Source organism: Oncorhynchus nerka, linkage group LG22 (genome assembly GCF_034236695.1).
Source record: "Oncorhynchus nerka isolate Pitt River linkage group LG22, Oner_Uvic_2.0, whole genome shotgun sequence".
Classification (NCBI taxonomy): domain Eukaryota; kingdom Metazoa; phylum Chordata; class Actinopteri; order Salmoniformes; family Salmonidae; genus Oncorhynchus; species Oncorhynchus nerka.
In genome coordinates this window covers 16,775,455-16,797,458 of record NC_088417.1, presented here as the reverse complement: position 1 = coordinate 16,797,458, position 22,004 = coordinate 16,775,455, and the positions used below count along the sequence as shown (strand labels likewise).

General features: G+C 42.4%; 1 protein-coding gene and 1 long non-coding RNA gene across 3 annotated transcripts; one reads left to right on the top strand and one right to left on the bottom strand.

Annotated features, from left to right (window-relative positions):
* Window positions 1–1,064: 1,064 nt before the first annotated feature.
* On the bottom strand, window positions 1,065–9,660 carry mcur1 (mitochondrial calcium uniporter regulator 1). Of its 2 annotated transcripts, none has more exons than XM_029626304.2 (9): window positions 9,593–9,660; window positions 8,618–8,728; window positions 8,415–8,518; window positions 3,592–3,693; window positions 2,820–2,861; window positions 2,373–2,444; window positions 2,161–2,214; window positions 1,862–1,976; window positions 1,065–1,459 (listed from the first exon to the last, which is right to left on the bottom strand). In XM_029626304.2, the coding sequence occupies exons 2-9, from the start codon at window positions 8,685–8,687 to the stop codon at window positions 1,404–1,406; spliced, it is 615 nt and encodes a 204-aa protein (XP_029482164.2). In that variant the 5' UTR covers window positions 8,688–8,728; window positions 9,593–9,660; the 3' UTR covers window positions 1,065–1,403. The 2 variants fall into 2 exon arrangements, with proteins under 2 accessions (XP_029482164.2, XP_029482163.2); XM_029626303.2 differs by having other exon boundaries at window positions 9,281–9,644.
* A 2,893-nt stretch (window positions 9,661–12,553) lies between these two features.
* LOC135563749 (uncharacterized) lies at window positions 12,554–21,850 on the top strand. Its single transcript, XR_010460459.1, has 3 exons — window positions 12,554–14,338; window positions 20,034–20,127; window positions 20,867–21,850. It is a non-coding gene; the product is annotated as an uncharacterized LOC135563749 (long non-coding RNA).
* The last annotated feature ends 154 nt before the right edge of the window (window positions 21,851–22,004 follow it).

The window sequence follows — 22,004 nt, the reverse complement described above, 5'->3', positions numbered from 1 at the left end:
AGCCAGCGCATGTCCAGGCCCATCTGAAGTTCCTCCAAACACTCGCCATGTTTGGAGGAAGAAGAAAGATGAGTACAACCCCAAGAACACCATCCTAACCGTGAAGCATGGAGGTGGAAACATCATTCTTTGGGGATGCTTTTCTGCAAAGGGGACAGGACGACTGCACCGTATTGAGGGAGGATGGATGGGGCCATGTATTGTGAGATCTTGGCCAACAATCTCCTTCCCTCAGTAAGAACATTGAAGATGGGTCGTGGCTGGGTCTTCCTGCATGACAACGACCCGAAACACACAGCCAGGGCAACTAAGGAGTGGCTCCGTAAGAAGCATCTCAAGGTCCTGGAGTGGCCTAGCCAGTCTCCAGACCTGAACCCAATAGAAAATCTTTGGAGGGAGCTGAAATTCCGTATTGCCCAGCGACAGCCCCGAAACCTGAAGGATCTGGAGATGGTCTGTATGGAGGAGTGGGCCAAAATCCCTGCTACAGTGTGTGCAAACCTGGTCAAGAACTACAGGAAACGTATGATCTCTGTAATTGCAAACAAAGGTTTCTATACCAAATATTAAGTTCTGCTTTTCTGATGTATCAAATACTTATGTCATGCAATAAAATGCAAATTAATTAATTAATCATACAAATGTGATTTTCTGGATTTTTGTTTTAGATTACGTCTCACAGTTGAAGTGTACATATGATAAAAATTACAGACCTCTACATGCTTTGTAAGTAGGAAACACTGCCGATTTTGCAAGTTATCAAATACTTGTTCTGCCCATTGTATGTGCTGCTTTCCTTTTATACATTTTTACAGTATTTACTATGGTCATAAATTGTTCATTGGACTGATGTAATGTGTGTTACAATGACTCACGAGTCCCGTAGTGTCTACAACAGTTAATATACAGAGCTGCATCTTACTGGCTACATAGCCGGAAATGCACTTTGGACAGCATGGCAATTACAATATATATCAATGCATTTTTACAACATACTTCTCAAACACAACACACACAGGTTCCTTGCCTAACAGTGCATGTACAAACAAATACATATGTCAGGATTCTATCTTTAAATTACATGTCATTTATTTTGTAGGGTACTCTATGAAAACACAACCAATTAAAAATCCTATAAAAAATGTTGGATAGTGCTTTACAAGTGCAGCCTTTCTCATTTCATGGTTTGCTGGGTTCATCTTCTAAATCATAAGTCATTGGTCCTCAGAAATATCAATGTCAATCAACATCAAAGCATTTGATCTGTCTTCATGCCATCAGCCAGTGGTTGTTTGTTCCTATAGCGATCGACTATTTATCAAACACAAAATGGTGGCAGTTCAAATGGGTTACTTTTGAGCTACAGTGGTCCAGATGACCAGCTCTTCCTGTACTCCCCGGAGTCACATCCAGATGCGATAGAATCCGAGAACCACGGTGAGACAAGTGAAGACTGAACCTGAAAGACATGAGTCCGTCAGTCAGAACTTGTTTATGAACAAAAGTGACGTTTAGTTGACCAGAACCAGAGATACTAATTGTGTATCTATTTCAATTGAGGAACATAATGTTATCCATCATTTATAGTATTATTATTGAGCAAATAATCTTTACGTATTGGCCTCGAGGCATTCGTCAGAGATTTCCTCAGTCAGAAAAAGCTCTGACGAAGGTCTTGAGGCCAATGCAAAGCTTAATAAAGAGCAGTGATGCTAGCAAGAGCAGTGTGCGGGTTTTTTCTTTTTTCTCATCTTATTCATCTTGCCATGCACCTGCAACAAAGATAGCTCAGATGTGCGAGTGCTTTTTAAATATTGAACAAATAAGACTAATGCATGGATACATGAATGACACTTCTTACCTGCAAGGTATTTGATAGTATCAAGTTTGTGAGCTTCCAACATGGTTTTCAATCCTGCCACTTCAGTGTCGATTTTCATATGGGACCGAGTCAAATGACAATTTTGCTCAGCATTCTACAGCAGACAGATTTGGCTATTATTCACAAACCACAGATAATATTCTCATCATAACAACTAAATAACAAATACAAGGTGAAAAGACCTCATTGAGATGGGTGTTACACATGCAAGGTGAATGAAGTAACCCGTTAAGAGCTCTAAAGTAGAATGGTTTAATCATAATGTACAGTATACAGACCATTTCCATTATCTCGGTCTGACTTTCCATGAGTTTCTTCTCATGCTCTGATTTCTGAAAGTCAAATAGTCTATCAGAGTCGAAACTGTGCTGTCAAATTTGCATTAAATATTGATAAGAGCAAGATATACTGTATGTAATAAGCAAAGCATAACACCTTCATCCTAAGAATACTAATGTAAAAAACATCATTGTAATACTAAGACATTTACCATTTCTTTCATGCTGCTTTTTTCCGAATTCATATCCAAGATATTGTCAAAGCGGACTTTATTCATCACATCCTGCAACAGAGAAAAAGGAGGCATTCCGTCATTCAAACACTCTCAATGGGTCTGAAGTGCTGTTAAAGGCTGCAATCCAAACTGATCATCGCTCTGTTTCACAAAGAGTCATACTTTGTAAAGTTTTCTATATCTATACACGGTGTACACGCACAATCATCACAAACAGATGAAATGTTGGCAGCAACATGTGGGTGATCTGCAGACATTTTCACAGAAATTAAACCATAAGCTAAAAAAATATATATAATTTATTTGGTAAATAATTTCGGCATCACTGTGCCTTCTTCAGGGTTATAGTTTATTCGCCGTTAGTCAGCCCCAGCTCGTGATTTTTATTCAACACAGAAATGAAACCACCTTAAAACAACTTACAGCCAGTTGCACCTTCAGTTGCAGTAGCTCTACCTTGACTTTCTGTAAGAAAAGATTAATCAATTCATTGATCTACTTCAAATGCCTGACTTTAAGGAAATAACATGGCCCCCCAAAAAATTCCATCCACTGTATCAGTTATGTGACCACAGAGGGAGCAATCCTATGTTTTCAGTTCAGATCAGGTGAAAGAGAAGATGCACGGTGAAGAGACAACTTTAAACTATTGACATGCAACCAGTATGACCTGGGACACCACATGTGTGGACTCTCCATAGGATGTAGTTGATGTCAGTGATTGGCCAGAGTCCACACACCGTCACTGTTCAAATGACAAGGAAGAACACTGACTACCACTGGAAAATAAGTAACAAGGAATATATATAAGGTAATCCTAACCCTCATGTGTCACATCACGGGACCCTCTTCCCACTGGGCACACACTGGTTGAATCAATGTTTCCTCATCAATTAAATTAAGTTGAACCAGTGTTGAATAGATGTTGAAATGACATCTGTAAAGGAGTAGACATAAAAGGCTCCCTGATGTGCTTCAAGTGATGATAGGATTAGAGCACAGGAGGTTGGTGGCACCTTAATTGGGGAGGATGGGCTCGTGATAATGACTGGAACGGAGTCAGTGGAATGGTATCAAATACATGGTTCCAGGTATTTGATGCCATTCCATTTGCACCGTTCCGGCCATTATTACGAGCCGTCCTCCCCTCAGCAGCCTCCTGTGGATTACAGAACTCCTACAAATGAATACTCACCTCATTCTCTGCCAGCAAAGTAGAGAACTCACTCTTTTCAAGGATAATCATGTCCTTTTTCACCGATGCAATTTGGGAAAACACTCTCTGCAACATGATCTCCTGCAATTCATGGCCACAGCGAGTCAGTCTCATTATTTACTTACATGTATTATCAATATATATATATATACACACACAAAAAAGTATGTGGGACACCCCTTCAAATTAGTGGATTTGGCTATTTCAGCCACACCCGTTGCTGACAAATGTATAAAATCGAGCACAAACACACAGTCATGCAATTTCCATAGACAAACATTGGCAGTAGAATGGCCTTACTGAAGAGCTCACTGACTTTCAGCGTGGCGGCGTCATAGGATGCGACCTTTCCAACAAGTCAGTTCATCAAATTTCTGCCCTGCTAGAACTGCCTCGGTAAGTGCTGTTATTGTGAAGTGGAAACGTCTAGGAGCAACAACGGCTCAGCCGCGAAGTGGTAAGCCACACAAGCTCACAGAACGGAACCGGCGAGTGCTGAAGCGCATAACAGTCGTCTGTCCTTGGTTGCAACACTTACTACCGAGTTCCAAACTGCCTCTGGAAACAACTGTTCGTCGGGAGTTTCATGAAATGGGTTTCCATGGACAAGCAGCCACACACAAGCCTAAGATCAACATGCACAATGCCAAGCGTTGACTGGAGTGGTGTAAAGCTTTGCCGCCATTGGGACTGTGAAACAGTAGAAACACCTTCTCTGCAGTGATGAATCACGCTCCACCATCTGGCAGTCCGGCGGAAGAATCTGGGTTTGGCGGATGCCAGGAGAACGCTACCTGCTCGAATGCAGAGTGCCAACTATCATGTTTGGTGGAGGTGGAATAATGGTCTGGGGCTGATTTTCATGGTATGGGCTAGGCCCCTTAGTTCCAGTGAAGTGAGATCTTAACACTACAGCATACAATGAGATTCTAGACAATTCTGTGCTTCCAACTTTGTAGCAACAGTTTGGGGAAGGCCTTTCCTGTTTCAGCATGACAATGCCCCTGTGCACAAAGCGAGATCCATACAGAAATGGTTTGTCGAGATTGGTGTGGAAGAACTTGACTGGCCTGCACAGAGCCCTGACCTCCACCCCATCAAACACCTTTGGGATGAACTGGAACTAGACTCCGAGCCAAGGCCATATCACCCAACATCAGTGCCCGACCTCACTAATGCTCTTGTGGCTGAATGGAAGCAAGTCCCAGCAGCAATGTTCAGCCATCTAGTGGAAAGCCTTCCCGACAGAGTGGAGGCTGTTATAAATGAAATAAAATTGTATTTGTCACATGCGCTGAATACAACCTTACAGTTAAATGCTTACTCACAAGCCCTTACTCAACAATGCAGCTCTAAGAAAAATACCTAAAATAAATACATAAATAAAGTAACAAATAATTAAAGAGCAGCAGTAAAATATGTGGTGAAGCCACATAAAAGTAAAATAACAATGCTATATACAGGGGGTACTGGTATAGAGTTAATGTGCGGGGGCACCCGTTGGTTAAGGTAATTGAGGCAATATATACACTACCGTTCAAAAGTTTGGGGTGACTAAGAAATTTCCTTGTTGTGTCCATTAAAATAACATCAAATTGATCAGAAATACAGTGTAGACATTGTTATTGTTGTAAATGACTATTGTAGCTGGAAACGGCTGATTTTTAATGGAATATCTACAGTTGAAGTCGGAAGTTTACATACACCTTAGCCAAATACTAGAATGCCAAAGGTCTGCAAGGCTCTAATTGCTGCAAATGGAGGATTTATTGACGAAAGTAAAGTTTGAAGGACAATTATTATTTCAAATTAAAAATCATTATTGATAACCTTGCCAACATCTTCACTATATTTTATATTCATTTTGCTACTCATTTCATGTATGTTTTCATGAAAAACAAGGACATTTCTAAGTGACCCCAAACTTTGAACGGTAGTACAAATGTGGGTAGAGTTATTAAAGTGATGTATAGATAATAACAGAGAGTAGCAGCAGCATGAAGAGGGGGGGGGGGGGGGGGCAATGCAAGCAGTCTGGGTAGCCATTTGATTAGATGTTCAGTAGTCTTATGGCTTGGGGGTAGAAGCTGTTTGGAAGCCTCTTAGACCTAGACTTGGCGCTCCAGTACCGCTTGCCATGCGGTAGCAGAGAAAACAATCTATGACTAGGGTGGCTGGAGTCTTAAACAGTTTTTGGGGCCTTCCTCTGACACCACCTGGTAAAGAGGTCCTGGATGGCAGGAAGCTTGGCCCCAGTGATGTACAGGGCCGTACGCACTACCCTCTGTAGTGCCTTGCAGTCGGAGGCAGAGCAGTTGCCATACCAGGCAGTGATGCAACCAGTCAGGATGCTCTCGATGGTGCAGCTGTAGAATCTTTTGCGGATCAAATAGGAGTGGGTCTAGGGTGTCAGGCAGGGTGGAGGTGATATGGTCCTTGACTAGTCTCAAAGCACTTCATGATGACGGAAGTGAGTGCTACGGGGCGGTAGTCGTTTAGCTCAGTTACCTTAGCTTTCTTGGGAACAGGAACAATGGTGGCCCTCTTGAAGCATGTGGGAACAGCAAACTGGGATAAGGATTGATTGAATATGTCCGTAAACACACCAGCCAGCTGGTCTGCGCATGCTCTGAGGACACGGCTGGGGATGCCGACTGGGCCTGCAACCCTACGAGGGTTAACACGTTTAAATGTTTATTCACGTCGGCTGCAGTGAAGGAGAGTCCGCAGGTTTTGGTAGCGGGCCGTGTCAGTGGCACTGTATTGTCCTCAAAGCGAGCAAAGAAGTTATTTAGTCTGTCTGGGAGCAAGACATCCTGGTCCGCGACGGGGCTGGTTTTCTTTTCGTAATCCTTGATTGACTGTAGACTCTGCCACATACCTCGTGTCTGAGCCGTTGAATTGCAACTGTACTTTGTCTCTATACTGATGCCTAGCTTGTTTGATTGCCTTGCGGAGGGAATAGCTACACTGTTTGTATTCGATCACCTTGCCCTGGTTAAAAGCAGCGGTTCGCGCTTTCAGTTTCGCGCGAATGCTGCCATCAATCCACGGTTTCTGGTTTGGGAATGTTTTAATCGTTGCTGTGAGTATAACATCGCCGATGCACTTTCAAATGAACTCGCTCACCGAATCAGCGTATTCGTCAATGTTGTTGTTGGACGCAATGCGGAACATATCCCAATCCACATGATCGGAGCAGTCTTGAAGCGTGGAATCAGATTGGTCGGACCAGCGTTGAACAGACCTGAGCGCGGGAGCTTCCTGTTTTAGTTTCTGTCTGTAGGCTGGAAGCAACAAAACGGAGTCGTGGTCAGCTTTTCCGAAAGGAGGGCGGGGGAGGGCCTTATATGCGTCGCGGAAGTTAGAATAACATTGATCCAGGGTTTTACCAGCCCTGGTTGCGCAATCGATATTTGGCCGTAGTGGAGTTTGGAGTGTGACTGACTGAGGTTGTGGACAGGTGTCTTTTATACTGATAACAAGTTCAAACTGGTGCCATTAATACAGGTAACGAGTGGAGGACAGAGGAGACTCTTAAAGAAGAAGTTACAGGTCTGTGAGAGACAGAAATCTTGCTTGTTTGTAGGTGACCAAATACTTATTTTCCACCATAATTTGCAAATAAATTCATTAAAAATCCTACAATGTGATTTTCTGGATTTTTTTTCTCATTTTGTCTGTCATAGTTGAAGTGTACCTATGATGAAAATTACAGGCCTCTCTCATATTTTTAAGTGGGAGAACTTGCACAATTGGTGGCTGACTAAATACTTTTTTGCCCCACTGTATGCGGTTTCCAGTTTACATAGAGTCAAATAAAGTTTGTTCAGGGCTATCGATGTGTCTGCTTGGGGGGGGAATATATACGGCTGTGATTATAATCGAAGAGAATTCCCTTGGTAGATAATGCGGTCGACATTTGATTGTGAGGAATTCTAAGTCAGGTGAACAGAAGGACTTGAGTTCCTGTATGTTGTTATGATCACACCACGTCTCGTTAATCATAAGGCATACCCCCCCGCCCCTCTTCTTACCAGAAAGATGCTTGTTTCTGTCGGTGCGATGCGTGAAGAAACCAGCTGGCTGCACTGACTCTGATAGCGTCTCTCGAGTAAGCCATGTTTCCGTGAAGCAAAGAACGTTACGCTTATGTCTCTCTGGAATGCTACCCTTGCTCAGATTTCATTTCTATCTCAAGGCCATCAGACTGTTAAACAGCCACCACTAACATTGAGTGGCTGCTGCCAACATACTGACTCAACTCCAGCCACTTTAATAATGGAAATTGATGTAAAAATGTATCACTAGCCACTTTAAACTATGCCACTTTTATCTTTACATACCCTACATTTCTCATATGTATATACTGTACTCCATACCATCTACTGCATCTTGCCTATGCCGTTCTGTACCATCACTCGTTCATATATCTTTATGTACATATTCTTTATACACACAAGTGTAAAGGGATAAGGTAGTAGTTGTGGAATTGTTAGGTTAGATTACTCGTTGGTTATTACTGCATTGTCGGAACTAGAAGCACAAGCATTTCGCTACACTCGCATTAACATCTGTTAACCATGTGTATGTGACAAATAAAATTGTTTGATTTGGATCTGAGGACCCATGTCATATCTTTTCAGTCTCTTTTCAGTTTGAGGGGGAATAGGTTTATAGCAGCAAAGGGGGAACCAACTCCATATTAATGCCCATGACTTTGGAATGAGATGTTCAACGAGCAGGTGCCCACATACCTTTGGTCATATACTGTATGTTGATATGAAAAAGTCCAGCCTCACCTGCTGCACTTTGGTTACCATGTCATTATAGATTAGATCCATGTTGGAGTGTGTTGTCCTGACCATCATCCTGACAATTACCTCAGCTTGCTGAGTGGTGAAGCCTGTTGATGAAAACAAAACACTAACTGGTTTCAAACCAACCACTGAATTAAATGTATGGGGGTTACTTCAAATTACACAAATAAAAAACATTTTCTAACCATTGTCTTCGAGGAGTCGAACCAATGCATGGGTATCAAAATACAGCCGTCGGTTTCCAGACTTTGTCATATCTGTTTTCAATTCATACTGAAGTATAGAGGTGCTCAGCTCTGATATCCACATAAAAGGAAAAGTTAGATGTAGCGTACAGATCATTACATGACAAATTATTTATTTATAACCACCATAGGATCCTGCATCAAATTAAGAAAAAGTTATGCAAATGTACAGCACTCAGAGGGTGATATGAAGAGATACATTTCATGTATTTAATGTATTGTAGTGGCATATCTGTCCTGGTGTTGAATGCATTAACACTGGGCCTTTTTCTTTTTTAAATCTGCTCCGAAATATTCATCCAACCTCACGAGGTCACTCAAACCCCGGTTGCAATCGATTTCTACTAGTCACCACAGCCACAAAGTGCTATATTGTAAAAATTAAAACAAAAATATGGTCTTAATTTAAGGTTAGATGTAGGGTTAAATATAGGGTTAGGTTTAAAATCACACTTGAAGATAGGAGATTGCCGAAATGGGCGTGGTTTATTACGTTGTGGCTGTGGTAACTAGTGACGACCGTTGCAATCTGAACCCGAGCTGGCAAACTTATTTTTGAGTGTCGTTTGTTGTCTTCTTTGCTCAGACAGTGTACATACATACCTCTGACAAATAAAAAGCTCCGTTTAAAAACCTTAGTTGCTCTCACTCCCGTAAATAGTCTCATTCTCCATGTTCGTTTGTCAAGGTTGCAAGAGCCCGAATCGGTGTTACATTGTTTACAGCGCGAATGGATGCTGCTCGTCAAAATTGTGTTCAGAGAGGAACTGTTAGGTTGGAGCGCAACTGTAGTGAAACTTGCTCTGTCCCCGCGTGTCCTCTTTTCTTGCTTACTATACCAATAGTCCGAGTTTAAGGTAGATTTATTCAACCGCGAGTGAAATGCAATTCTTTGTTTCAATGACATTGTCAAACCTTTAGTTCACTTTCACTGGAGTTTCCTGCCCGAGTTCCCATAAATACGTCACCACGTTGACCCTACGTTGACATAACTAGGAGGGTTTTGTTTTAAAGCAACAGTTTACTATATTTTCTTACTACGCTAATCTAGTCCTGTTGAGTTTGTCAATCTTTACTGTATTTGTTCAAATTGATATGAAAAAAATATGCATTGTTTATTCTTGCATATGGATGTTACACATTCTTATTTTACTGTATTAAAAGCATCCTTTTGGGGTGAGGGACTGACAAGGATGAGCAGTGCCTTATGCATGATTTCTAAAGCACCTACAGGCCTAATATTGGGTTTATGAATGCTCTTTAAGCCTTAAACGTGATGTTTAATTTACATTGGGACTGGATACAAGATTGGAAGGCAGCTCCTCAGAGAGCAGAGCACGCCCCTACTCCCTAAAATGGTGCACAGGCCATCCACTGTGTTTGGGCAACATATTCTCATCTACATCACTTGCAATGTTTGTCTTTGTCATATGCCTAAGTGGAAGTCTCCCGGTTTGCTTAAATTGCTGGCACAACTGCTAGCCTGACTATAAAGCTGTGGACAGCAACATGGAGACCACCCTTGTTCCATTTGATTTAATGTAGAACCAGTTCCGTACCATCTCAGGTATTCAAAAATTAATTGTGCTTCTAGTTCAGACAATGCAGACAATGCAGTAATAACCAACGAGTAATCTAACCTAACAATTCCAAAACTACTACCTTATACACGCAAGTGTAAAGGGATAAAGAATATGTACATAAAGATATATGAATGAGTGATGGTACAGAACGGCATAGGCAAGATGCAGTAGATGGTATCGAGTACAGTATATACATATGAGATGAGTAATGTAGGGTATGTAAACAAAGTGGCATAGTTTAAAGTGGCTAGTGATACATGTATTACATAAAGATGCAGTAGATGATATAGAGTACAGTATATACATATACATGTGAGATGAATAATGTAGGGTATGTAAACATTATATTAAGTAGCATTGTTTAAAGTGGCTAGTGATATCTTTTCCATCAATTTCCATCAATTCCCATTATTAAAGTGGCTGGAGTTGAGTCAGTGTGTTGGCAGCAGCCACTCAATGTTAGTGGTGGTTGTTTAACAGTCTGATGGCCTTGAGATAGAAGCGGTTTTTCAGTCTCTCGGTCCCTGCTTTGATGCACCTGTACTGACCTCACCTTCTGGATGAAAGTGGGGTGAACAGGCAGTGGCTCGGGTGGTTGATGTCCTTGATGATCTTTATGGCTTTCCTGTGACATCGGCTGGTGTAGGTGTCCTGGAGGGTGATGCGTTGTGCAGACCTCACTACTCTCTGGAGAGCCTTACGGTTGTGGGCGGAGCAGTTGCCGTACCAGGCGGTGATACAGTCCGACAGGATGCTCTTTATTGTGCATCTGTAAAAGTTTGTCAGTGCTTTTGGTGACAAGCCAAATTTCTTCAGCCTCCTGAGGTTGAAGAGGCGCTGCAGCGCCTTCTTCACCACGCTGTCTGTGTGGGTGGACCAATTCAGTTTGTCCGTGATGTGTACGCCGAGGAACTTAAAACTTACTACCCTCTCCACTACTGTCCCGTCGATGTGGATAGGGGGGTGCTCCCTCTGCTGTTTCCTGAAGTCTACGATCATCTCCTTTGTTTTGTTGACGTTGAGTGCGAGGTTATTTTCCTGACACCACACTCCGAGGGCCCTCACCTCCTCCCTGTAGGCAGTCTCGTCGTTGTTTGTAAATCAAGCCTACCACTGTGGTGTCGTCCGCAAACTTGATGATTGAGTTGGAGGCGTGCATGGCCACGCAGTCGTGGGTGAACAGGGAGGACAGGAGAGGGCTCAGAACGCACCCTTGTGGGGCCCCAGTGTTGAGGATCATCGGGGTGGAGATGTTGTTACCTACCCTCACCACCTGGGGGCGGCCCGTCAGGAAGTCCAGTACCTAGTTGCACAGGGCGGGGTCGAGACCCCGGGTCTCGAGCTTGATGATGAGTTTGGAGGGTACTATGGTGTTAAATGCTGAGCTGTAGTCGATGAACAGCATTCTCACATAGGTATTCCTCTTGTCCAGATGGGTTAGGGCAGTGTACAGTGTGGTTGCGATTGCGTTGTCTGTGGACCTATTGGGGCGGTAAGCAAATTGGAGTGGGTCTAGGGTGTCAGGTAGGGTGGAGGTGATATGGTCCTTGACTAGTCTCTCAAAGCACTTCATGATGACGGAAGTGAGGGCGGTAGTCGTTTAGCTCAGTTGTCCTTAGCTTTCTTGGGAACAGGAACAATGGTGGCCCTCTTGAAGCATGTGGGAACAGCAGACTGGGATCAGGATTGATTGAATATGTCCGTAAACACACCAGCCAGCTGGTCTGCGCATGCTCTGAGGATACGGCTGGGGATGCCCTCTGGGCCTGCAGCCTTGCGAGGGTTAACACGTTTAAATGTTTTACTCACGTCGGTTGCAGTGAAGGAGTGTCCACAGGTTTTGGTAGCAGGCCGTGTTAGTGGCACTGTATTGTCCTCAAAGCGAGCAAAGAAGTGGTTTAGTCTGTCTGGGAGCAAGACATCCTGGTCCACTCAGGTCTGGTTTTCTTTTCGTAATCCGTGATTGACTGTAGACCCTGCCACATACCTCTTGTGTCTGAGCCGTTGAATTGCGACTCTACTTTGTCTCTATACTGACGCTTAGCTTGTTTGATTGCCTTGCGGAGGGAATAGCTACACTGTTTATATTCGGTCATGTTTCTGGTCACCTTGCCCTGGTTAAAAGCAGTGGTTCGCGCTTTCAGTTTCGCGCAAATGCTGCCATCAATCCACGGTTTTTGGTTGGGGAATGTTTTAGTTGCTGTGGGTACGACATCTTCAATGCACTTGCTAATGAACTCGCTCACCGAATCAGCGTATTCGTCAATGTTGTTGTTTGACGCAAGGTGGAACATCTCCCAATCCACGTGATCGAAGCAATCTTCAAGCGTGGAATCAGATTAGTCGGACCAGCGTTGAACAGACCTGAGTGCGGGAGCTTCCTGTTTTAGTCTCTGTCTATAGGCTGGGAGCAACACAATGGAGTCGTGGACAGCTTTTCCAAAAGGAGGGTGGGGAGGACCTTATATGCATTACGGAAGTTACAATAACAATGATCCAGGGTTTTACCAGCCCTGGTTGCACAATCAATATGCTGATAGAATTTAGGGAGTTTTGTTTTCAGATTAGCCTTGTTAAAATCCCCGGCTACAATTAATGCGGCCTCAGGATATGTGGTTTCCAGTTTACATAGAGTCAAACAAAGTTTGTTCAGGGCCGTCGATGTGTCTGCTTGGGGGGGAATATATGCGGCTGTGATGATAATCGAAGATAATTATTTTGGTAGATAATGCGGTCGACATTTGATTGTGAGGAATTCTAAGTCAGGTGAACAGAAGGACTTGAGTTCCTGTATGTTGTTATGATCACACCACGTCTTGTTAATCATAAGGCATACCCCCGCCCCTCTTCTTACCAGAAAGATGCTTGTTGCTGTCGGCGATGCGTGAAGAAACCAGCTGGCTCTACTAACTCCGATAGCGTGTCTCGAGTCAGCCATCTTTCTGTGAAGCAAAGAACGTTACAGCCGCTTATGTCTCTCTGGAATGCTACCTGAAAGATTAGTGGAATCTGTGTGGGTAGCTGGACAGGTAGGATGACTGACAGTGAAGGTGAACAGGTGGTCACGTGTCAGGTGACAGAGGAATGGATGAGACTGAGGCAGGAATTCCTTTAACCATAAAGTGGTATATTTACTGAGTAGTCTGTGCTGCATCAAAGGAAACAAATAACATGTATCCAATCAAATTCATAATCAAAGATCAAATCATGGTCATTATTAACATAAGTTAGGGAATTCAACAGTCCAGTTCATTAAGAAGTCAATAGTAATCATCCGCGAGTCATTTAGGCTCATAACTATTTATCATAAATCATGAAAGAATACAAACAGTGAATGTTTATACAATCTATAATCCCCATGATCAAAGTCAATCAGTTAGCAAACAATGACGTTTCTCATTTCACGCTTTCAATTGTCTTCATGTGTACATATAATTAATTTCAATACACATGAACCATATCGATTACATAATTGGCCTATGAGGATATGTAGGGCCGTGATATTTGACAATTCACATTACACAATATGTTTGAAGCTGCGCTCCAAGACGCGCTCCGCGGTAATAACTATTAACAGTAACTGAATGGCCCACTCTCCCGATCGCCACAGATAATTCAGAAAGGTAACAGTCGGTGGATTCATGGACGCACAGAACTTCTGGATGAGATGGAGTTAAGGAAGAGAAAGCAGCGAGATCACGCGATGGCAATTTCCTCCTTTTATGGAGTTGAGATCTGTCGGACATTTCCACCTGACCTAATTAAAGCGCCCCTGGCCCAGCTGAGTAAATGGCAATGAATTAAAGGATTATTCCACCAACTCCATGGGCCTTTTCTACACTACCCTTGCTCGGATTTCATCAACCTTGTTGTCAAGAGGCTGGACATTGGCGAGTAGTATGCTCGGGAGAGGTGCGCGATGTGCCCGTCTCCAGAGCCTGACCAGAAGACCGCATCGTCTGCCCCTTTTACTGCAACGTTGTTTTGGTTCGCCGGCTGGGATCCGATCCATTGTCCTGGGTGTTGGGCAAAACACAGGATCCGCTTCGGGAAAGTCGTATTCCTGGTCGTAATGATGGTGAGTTGACGTTGCTCTTATATCCAGTAGTTCCTCCCGACTGTATGTAATAAAACCTAAGATCACCTGGGGTACCAATGTAAGAAATAACACGTAAAAAAATGAAATACTGCATAGTTTCCTAGGAACGCGACGCGAGTTGGCCATCTCTGTCGGCGCCGCAAGGTGTAGCCATCTCCTGTCTCTCCTCCTATGGTAGTGTCTTATCCAGTATCCATCTCCTGTCTCTCCTCCTGGGGCAGTGTGTTATATTGTAGCCATCTCCTGTCTCTCCTCCTGTGGTATTTTTTTAAATATATTTTTTTATTTTACCTTTATTTAACCAGGCAAGTCAGTTAAGAACAAATTCTTATTTTCAATGACGGCCTTGGAACAGCGGGTTAACTGCCTGTTCAGGGGCAGAACGACAGATTTGTACCTTGTCAGCTCGGGGGTTTGAACTTGCAACCTTCCGGTTACTAGTCCAACGCTCTAACCACTAGGCTACCCTGCTAAGTGTCTTATCCAGTATCCATCTCCTGTCTCTCCTCCTGTGGTAGTGTCTTATCCAGTATCCATCTCCTGTCTCTCCTCCTGGGACTGTGTGTTATCCCGTAGCATCTACCACAACCTATTGGACATGATCATTTACAGAAGGGGTCACCATTTTCAGAGTATTTTGCCAACCCTAATCACACTGTGCTGGCTCAGATTTTTGATGTTATTTTCATCTCATCATTGTTCCAACAGCTATGGTGGATGTGCAGCCAGGCTAGCGAGTGCAGCACAGCTCAGGAGGCTCAGTAGTGTGAAAAGGGTTGACTGATTAGACAGAATATTTTGGTATTGTCTAGATTTGTGAGAATAGGAGCAGATGATAAGAGCAATACATTATTGTAGCCAGGACTGTAGGAGATAGCGGGGCAATGGGGGTGAATTATTGCCTTTGTTGAGATCTGCTGCTGACATAACTGTGTTTTGTAAAGACCACTGGTTTGGATATGGTCTTAGGTTACATGTATGGATTTACAAACCTTTTTTGGTGTGGGGGAGACAGTTGGAACATGGATTGTGTTAAAGTGTGAGGGTTTCAGCTTGGAACCTGAAACAAGCTGTATGTATATCTTCTCTGATTGCAACAACAAAAAAGTAGCCAGCCCAGTAAAACTTAGCCCCTTATTCTAATACATTGCCACACATAAGTTGTAGGTTGGTTGTTTGACCAACATGATGCTTAAGATTGGCACAGGTATGTAACAGAAACTACTATTAAATACCGGTAAACAATTCACTTCTCCAACTCCTTCCCTCTCTCTCTCCCTCCTTGAGATTATGCCATACAACACACATTTCTCCATCCTTTTCCCCCAGCTTCAGAGGCTGGGCTACCGTTTATCTCAAACACAAATTCTGAACTGTGACTTTAAATAAATGATCTAATTTGAATGTATGCTGTCATGTCTGTGATTTCTCCCTGAGCTCCATTAGCACACTTAGGCCAGTAGTAATGCCTGGAACATGATAGTTCATTAGTTGTCCTCGACACAATGTTCCGGTAATTTAGCATATTTGAGAGGACTATGTCAGCAATCATTGGTTCAGCAGCTATTAATCTCCCTCTCAGATGTGTGAAAATAATGTAGCTAGTGGCCAGGCTACTTTATGTGAGTACCGTCATTTATTTTTGGGGCATCAGGAGGTGCAATTTCTCTGCAATTTGCGATAACCAAAGGCTGAACATTTTTAAAATAACAACTACACACTGAGGTCATTATTAGTTACCTAATGTAACTTTGAAAATAATCAGAATCTCCTAACTAACTTGAAGCCCGACACCAGGTTAGACAGATTGCAAAAAATGATGACGCAGTTTCATTGATCCAAATCATGATACGGGTGGTTATTAATAAGGCCTTGGAGCTTAGCCTGGAAGATTATCATGTATTACAGCTATGGCTAATGATCTTATTGCCATAGATCTATTTTTGGATACGCCTAAGGACCTTGTATAGGGGGCTAGTCTAGTCAGGTAGGTAGAGCTGGACTGGACATTTCACAGGCTGTGGATGGGAGAGTGGCAGGTGTGCAGCAAAGGTAAACCTACTACCGCACTGTGCATTTCTGGCACTCTGTAACTCTTCAATTACACACACACGTTCTGCTTTAGGTGAATTCGTCAGAGGTGAAAATTACATTCTCGTACTGTTTAAATGCAAAGACAGAACATGGTAAATGATTTACTGTAATGTTCCAAATAAACAATGAGCATATGCTAAACAAACAAATGTGTATTGTGTTAGTATGTATCCATATAACAAGGTATTAATGCAATCACTGTATCACATAACATCCTGAGGTCAATATAATGAGTTCCAAATACAATTTAGATTTTCCATCCTTAGGGTATAGGACAGGTATTCCCAAACTTACCCAGCAAAGCACCGAACAACAGACAGGGACGTTGGACCATCGAAGAGGTGCAAATATGATAAGAACTACATTGATTTGGGGTTCACTTATATTGGGAGTAGTGCCTTTCCTCAGCCACAGTGTATTATATGTGCAAAAGTACTCACAACTCGATGAAACCTTCACTCTTGCGCAATTAAGATGACTTTTGAATATAAGATAATATAATATAATTGCAACAGATACCATTAATAAGAATGGGCTAGAAGCATCTTATATGGTGAGCTACAGAGAGGCTAGGACAGGCAAGCCCCATACTATTGTGGGGGACTTAATTCTTCCTGCTGCCGCGGATATTGCTGGAACAATGCTGGGGGAAAGGCCCAAAAATCAATGTCTTCATCAAACAACACTGTTTCACGACACATCAGTGACATGGCAGGAGATGTTTAGAAACAATTACTGCTTCGCATACAAGCCAGTGAATTCTATGCGTTACAGCTGGATGAGTCAACAGAGGTGGCAGGCACAGCTCTTGGTATGTTCGTTACATTTATGGGGGATCAATTAAGGAAGACATCCTCTTCTGGAAACCAGGACAACAGGAGAGGATATTTTTAAAGCACTGGACAGCTTAGTGACATTAAATGGACTTTGGTGGTCAAGATGTGTTGGTATCTGTACTGATGGCGCAAAAGCCATGACAGGGAGACATAGTGAAGTGGTAACACGCGTGCAAGCAGTTGCTCCCGATGCCTCTTGGGTACACTGTAGCATCCACCGAGAGGCTCTTGCTGCCAAGGGAATGCCTGACAGCTTGAAAGACATTTTGAACACTACAGTGAAAAGGGTTAACTTTGTTAAAACAAGGCCCCTGAACTCTTGTGTATTTTCTGCACTATGCAATGCTATGGGCAGCGACCATATAACGCTTTTACAACATACAGAAATACACTGGTTATCAAGGGGCAAAGTATTGACACATTTATTTTAAATTGAGAGATGAGCTTAAAGTTTTCTTTATTGACCATAATTTTCACTTGCCGGACCGCTTGCATGATGACGAGTTTCTCACGCGGCTGGCCTATCTGGGTGATGTTTTTTCTCGCCTAAATTATCTGAATCTAGGATTACAGCAACTATATTCAATGTGCGGGACAGAAATTGAGGCTATGATTAAGAAGTTGAAGATCTTCTGTCTGCATTAACAAGGACAACACACAGGTCTTCCATCATTGTATGATTTTTTGTGCGCATTTGAACTCAATGTCAAATGTGATATACCGAAGCACCTGAGTGAGTTACGTGCGCAATTACGCAGGTGCTTTTCCGAAACAGATGACACAAACAACGGGATTCGTTGTCCCTTTCATGCCTCCGTCTATTTACCGATATCTGAACAAGAGAGCCTCATTGAAATTGCAACAAGCGGTTCTGTGAAAATGTAATTTAATCAGAAGCCACTGCCAGATTTCTGGTTTGGGCTGCGCTCAGTGTATCCTGCCTTGGCAAATCACACTGTTATGACACTGATGCCCTTTGCAATCACGTACCTATGTGAGAGTGGATTCTCGGCCCTCACTAGCTTAAACTAAATACAGGCACAGACTGTGTGGAAAATTATTTAAGACTGAGACTCTCTCCAATACAACCCAACATTGCAGAGTTATGTGCATCCTTTCAAGCATACCCTTCTCATTAACCTGTGGTGAGTTATTCACAATTTTCAATTAACAAATAAGGTTTTATATGCAAGATGGTTAAATAAAGAGCAAAAATATTGATTATTATTATATTATTATTTGTGCCCTGGTCCAAAAAGAGCTCTTTGTCACTTCCCACGAGCCGAATTGTGACAAAAACTCACACTCATTCTTATGTTTAATAAATGTATTGTATAGTGTGTGTGGGGCAGGCTTACAATGATGGTAAAAAACAACATTTGAGAGTGCGCTGACCCTGGTGCTAGAGGGGGTACGCAGCTGGAGGTTGAATGTTTGAAGAGGTATAGGACATATTACCTTTATCACAATAACTTAACATACAGTATTGCTTGGCTAAACTACAATCTTAATCCAGAAAGGTCTTAGCAACCTAAGGAAAGTGCCTAATAATTATCACAACTAATAGAATTAAATAAAACATTCTGCAATAATGTTATCATTTGATCTATTTTAAAAATAAAGGAATCTTGGTTGCTGACCCTCCCAAGCACCATTTTCCTACAAAGTGGCTCTTAGTAGACCAGGTAAGGCACTGAAGCTGCTGTTATAGACTAGGTAATGCATTAAAGCTGCTGTTATAGGCCTAGTAATGCATTAAATCTGCTGTTATAGAACTAGTAATGCGCTGAAAGATAAGAAACATATTTTCAGCGAGTGCTTTTTGACCCACAGGGTGAAAGCAGGTTGTTATGTGTTGGTCATTTGTTTGTAAGTGCCTGACATCTTTACACAAGATGTAAAATAGGACAGTCGGCATGGCCCCGGAACTACACACTGATATCCACGCATATATTCTTTAAGTATTTATATATCATGTCATCATTCAAATTGTCAAGATATTGGTACTGATAACGATAAGGGTCATAGTTTAGGAGAATAGATTTCTGCATATTCATGTATGTATGAAGAAATGAAATACTGAATATAAACAGTAAATAGTTGGCTACACAGATTTATGATTTATTTCATATGGGCACAACAGACAAAACCCTTAAACATTTACAGTGCCTTGTGAAAGTATTCGCCTCCCTTGACCTTTTGCCACATTTCAGGCTTCAAACATAAAGATATAAAACTGTATTTTTTTGTGAAGAATCAACAACAAGTGGGACACAATCATGAAGTGGAACGACATTTATTGGATATTTCAAACTTTTTAACAAATCAAAAACTGAAAAATTGGGCGTGCAAAAAATTCTTCACAAAAAATACAGTTTTATATCTTTATGTTTGAAGCCTGAAATGTGGCAAAAGGTCGCAAAGTTCAAGGGGGCCGAATACTTTCGCAAGGCACTGTATATTATATGCGTTAGTTTTTTCTAAATATTAATTTTCCAGAAGTATAGCCTATCATCACCATTTACTCAGCAGATAAGTAGACTGATCCCTTTGTGTGAAAAGTTAAGGACAGAGTTATTTATAGAAAAAATAATCACTCAACAGTAGACAATAAAACCTGATGTTTTGATATTTTATACCAGATAATCCCTTGAGATAAATGACTGTTATATATATGATCCTATCAGCCGTCCTGAGCATCTCTCCTTTATGAGTGAGTCGATAAGAGCCTTCCACTCTTCCAGGTTCTTTGAGCTGGTAGTGCCATCGTCACCCACTTTGTTGTTGATGAGTGGAATGAGGGCTGCTGGTCGAGAGCTGCCGACCCCGTCACAGCAGGTGTGCGCAAACCTCACCCGCCCTTCAGTCTGCAGGTCACCCTTCCACTCACTCCTCAGCCAGACCCCTCATTCAACACTTTGCACCCTTTCCCAATCCACATACTTTGCACACTTTCCCCTTTCCCAATCCACATACTTTGCACACTTTCCCCTTTCCCAATCCACCTAATAACACCCCCCGGTGTAGAAAAGTTAAATGAGGTGTAGGAGGATACGAGTCCTTAGCAATAGCAGTGATAATCCAGAGATTGACCCCTTTCTCCTCATCACTCAGCCACATAATGCCAGGGTATATCTGTTGTGCTTTCTGGAATAAGAGCAAGCGTATATCGTGGTAGACTTGGCAATAGAGGATAAAATGAGTTTCATTCTCTATTTCTCCAAGGTCACAATAGTTACATAGTCTTTCCTCTTCCATTTCACCACAATACCGCCCTCTACTTCTCATCCTGTCTCCCTAACCTGCCTACCGCCACTCCCCCAGTGCTCTCTCCCTCTCCCGCTCTCTCTCTGTGTGGGTGGAGACAGGTGTGCTGGAGGCAGAGCAGATCTCCACCACCTGCAACCTTTTCCATAATCAATACCTCTACAAATACTCAGCCCTGCCACTTTCACACTGCCAGATCGTAACCTCTGCTCAGTCAGTCTGCATTTTTTTGCAGTTTGTTCCTGCTTAGATTCTGTTTCGTGTTATGCCTGGTTTCCATTGCCTGATGCTGTTTTCCTCCCCGCTACAGTTCTGCCCGCTCTGACTTTGGCCTCTGTCTCCAGTCCCACGTCTCATCAGTCCTGCTACTCTATCCTGGACCCCCCACTCCACTGCGTCCTTGGATTCTTCTCCGGACCTGCTTACTCAGTCCCAACTCCCCTCGCTCCAGCCTCAGCAATGGGCTTCCTGCAACCCGCCCGAGCTTCCCTGGCCTGCACCCCATCTTCCCCATGTTTCAAAAAATACCTTGGTTACCTCATCTGAGTCTGCTCTTGGGTTCACCTGTTCTGCTCCACGTGACACCTGTTTTAATATTCAGAGACAATATCCCTGATCTTACCTGTGCACATAGCGATCTCTTGCTTTTAGGTGTTATTATAGAGAATACTAACTGTACCATGATTTTGTTCACCATTTTGTCACACTTCTGTTCCAAAATATGTAAATGCTATTAACAAAAACTGAGTTAAAATGAAAGACAGCAGAAAGCCACACCAGCTTGGCCAAAACCAATGAATGTTGTTAAAAATGTGGATAGAAGCATAGGCCATTAAGGCCTACCATTAACCATAACATATATTATGAACAAAAGGTCATGGTAGTTTCCCCACTGGGCACAGACATCATGTCAATATTTAGTTTTGATTTAAATTTGTTTGAGTTGTCAACAAACGTGAAATCAACAAAAAATGTCACCCTGCCATTGGATTTCGATTTAAAAGTTGATTTAAAAAAAAAAGTCCTTACATTGACTTTTTGCAAAACTTATTTTTCCCCAATGTTGATTCAATGTCATCGCATTTATTTCGTTGAAATGACGTGGAACCAGCGTTGATTCAACCAGTTTATGCCCAGAGGGTATTTAATAAATACACATTTTTAATGGATAGTGACTGTCACATTACCATCACATAAACATACCAGCCATGAAACATTATGTCCATGAAATCATAAAGCTGTCCAGAGAGGGGAGCTTATGGCTGACTTGCTTGAATAAATATTCTATTGACTCCTTGTTGTTGATTTGTATAACTGGATAAGAACCGCATTCTCCTTCAATAATAATGAATGCCAACATGAGTTTTGAACCATACACAAACATTATTACATTAATGTTCAGTGAATTCACAATGTTTATTCTTATATAAATAACACTTAGCTCTAAG

Excerpts from the sequence above, each read along its gene's own strand:
- mcur1 (XM_029626303.2), bottom strand. The coding sequence starts at position 9,584 with ATGTCATTGAAACAAAGAATTGCATTTCACTCGCGGTTGAATAAATCT. Across the intron at positions 8,729-9,280 it reads GAGCTTTTTATTTGTCAGAG|AGCTGAGCACCTCTATACTT; the intron begins GTATGTATGTAC and ends TGTGGATATCAG. Across the intron at positions 3,694-8,414 it reads TGGTAACCAAAGTGCAGCAG|GAGATCATGTTGCAGAGAGT; the intron begins GTGAGGCTGGAC and ends CATGAATTGCAG.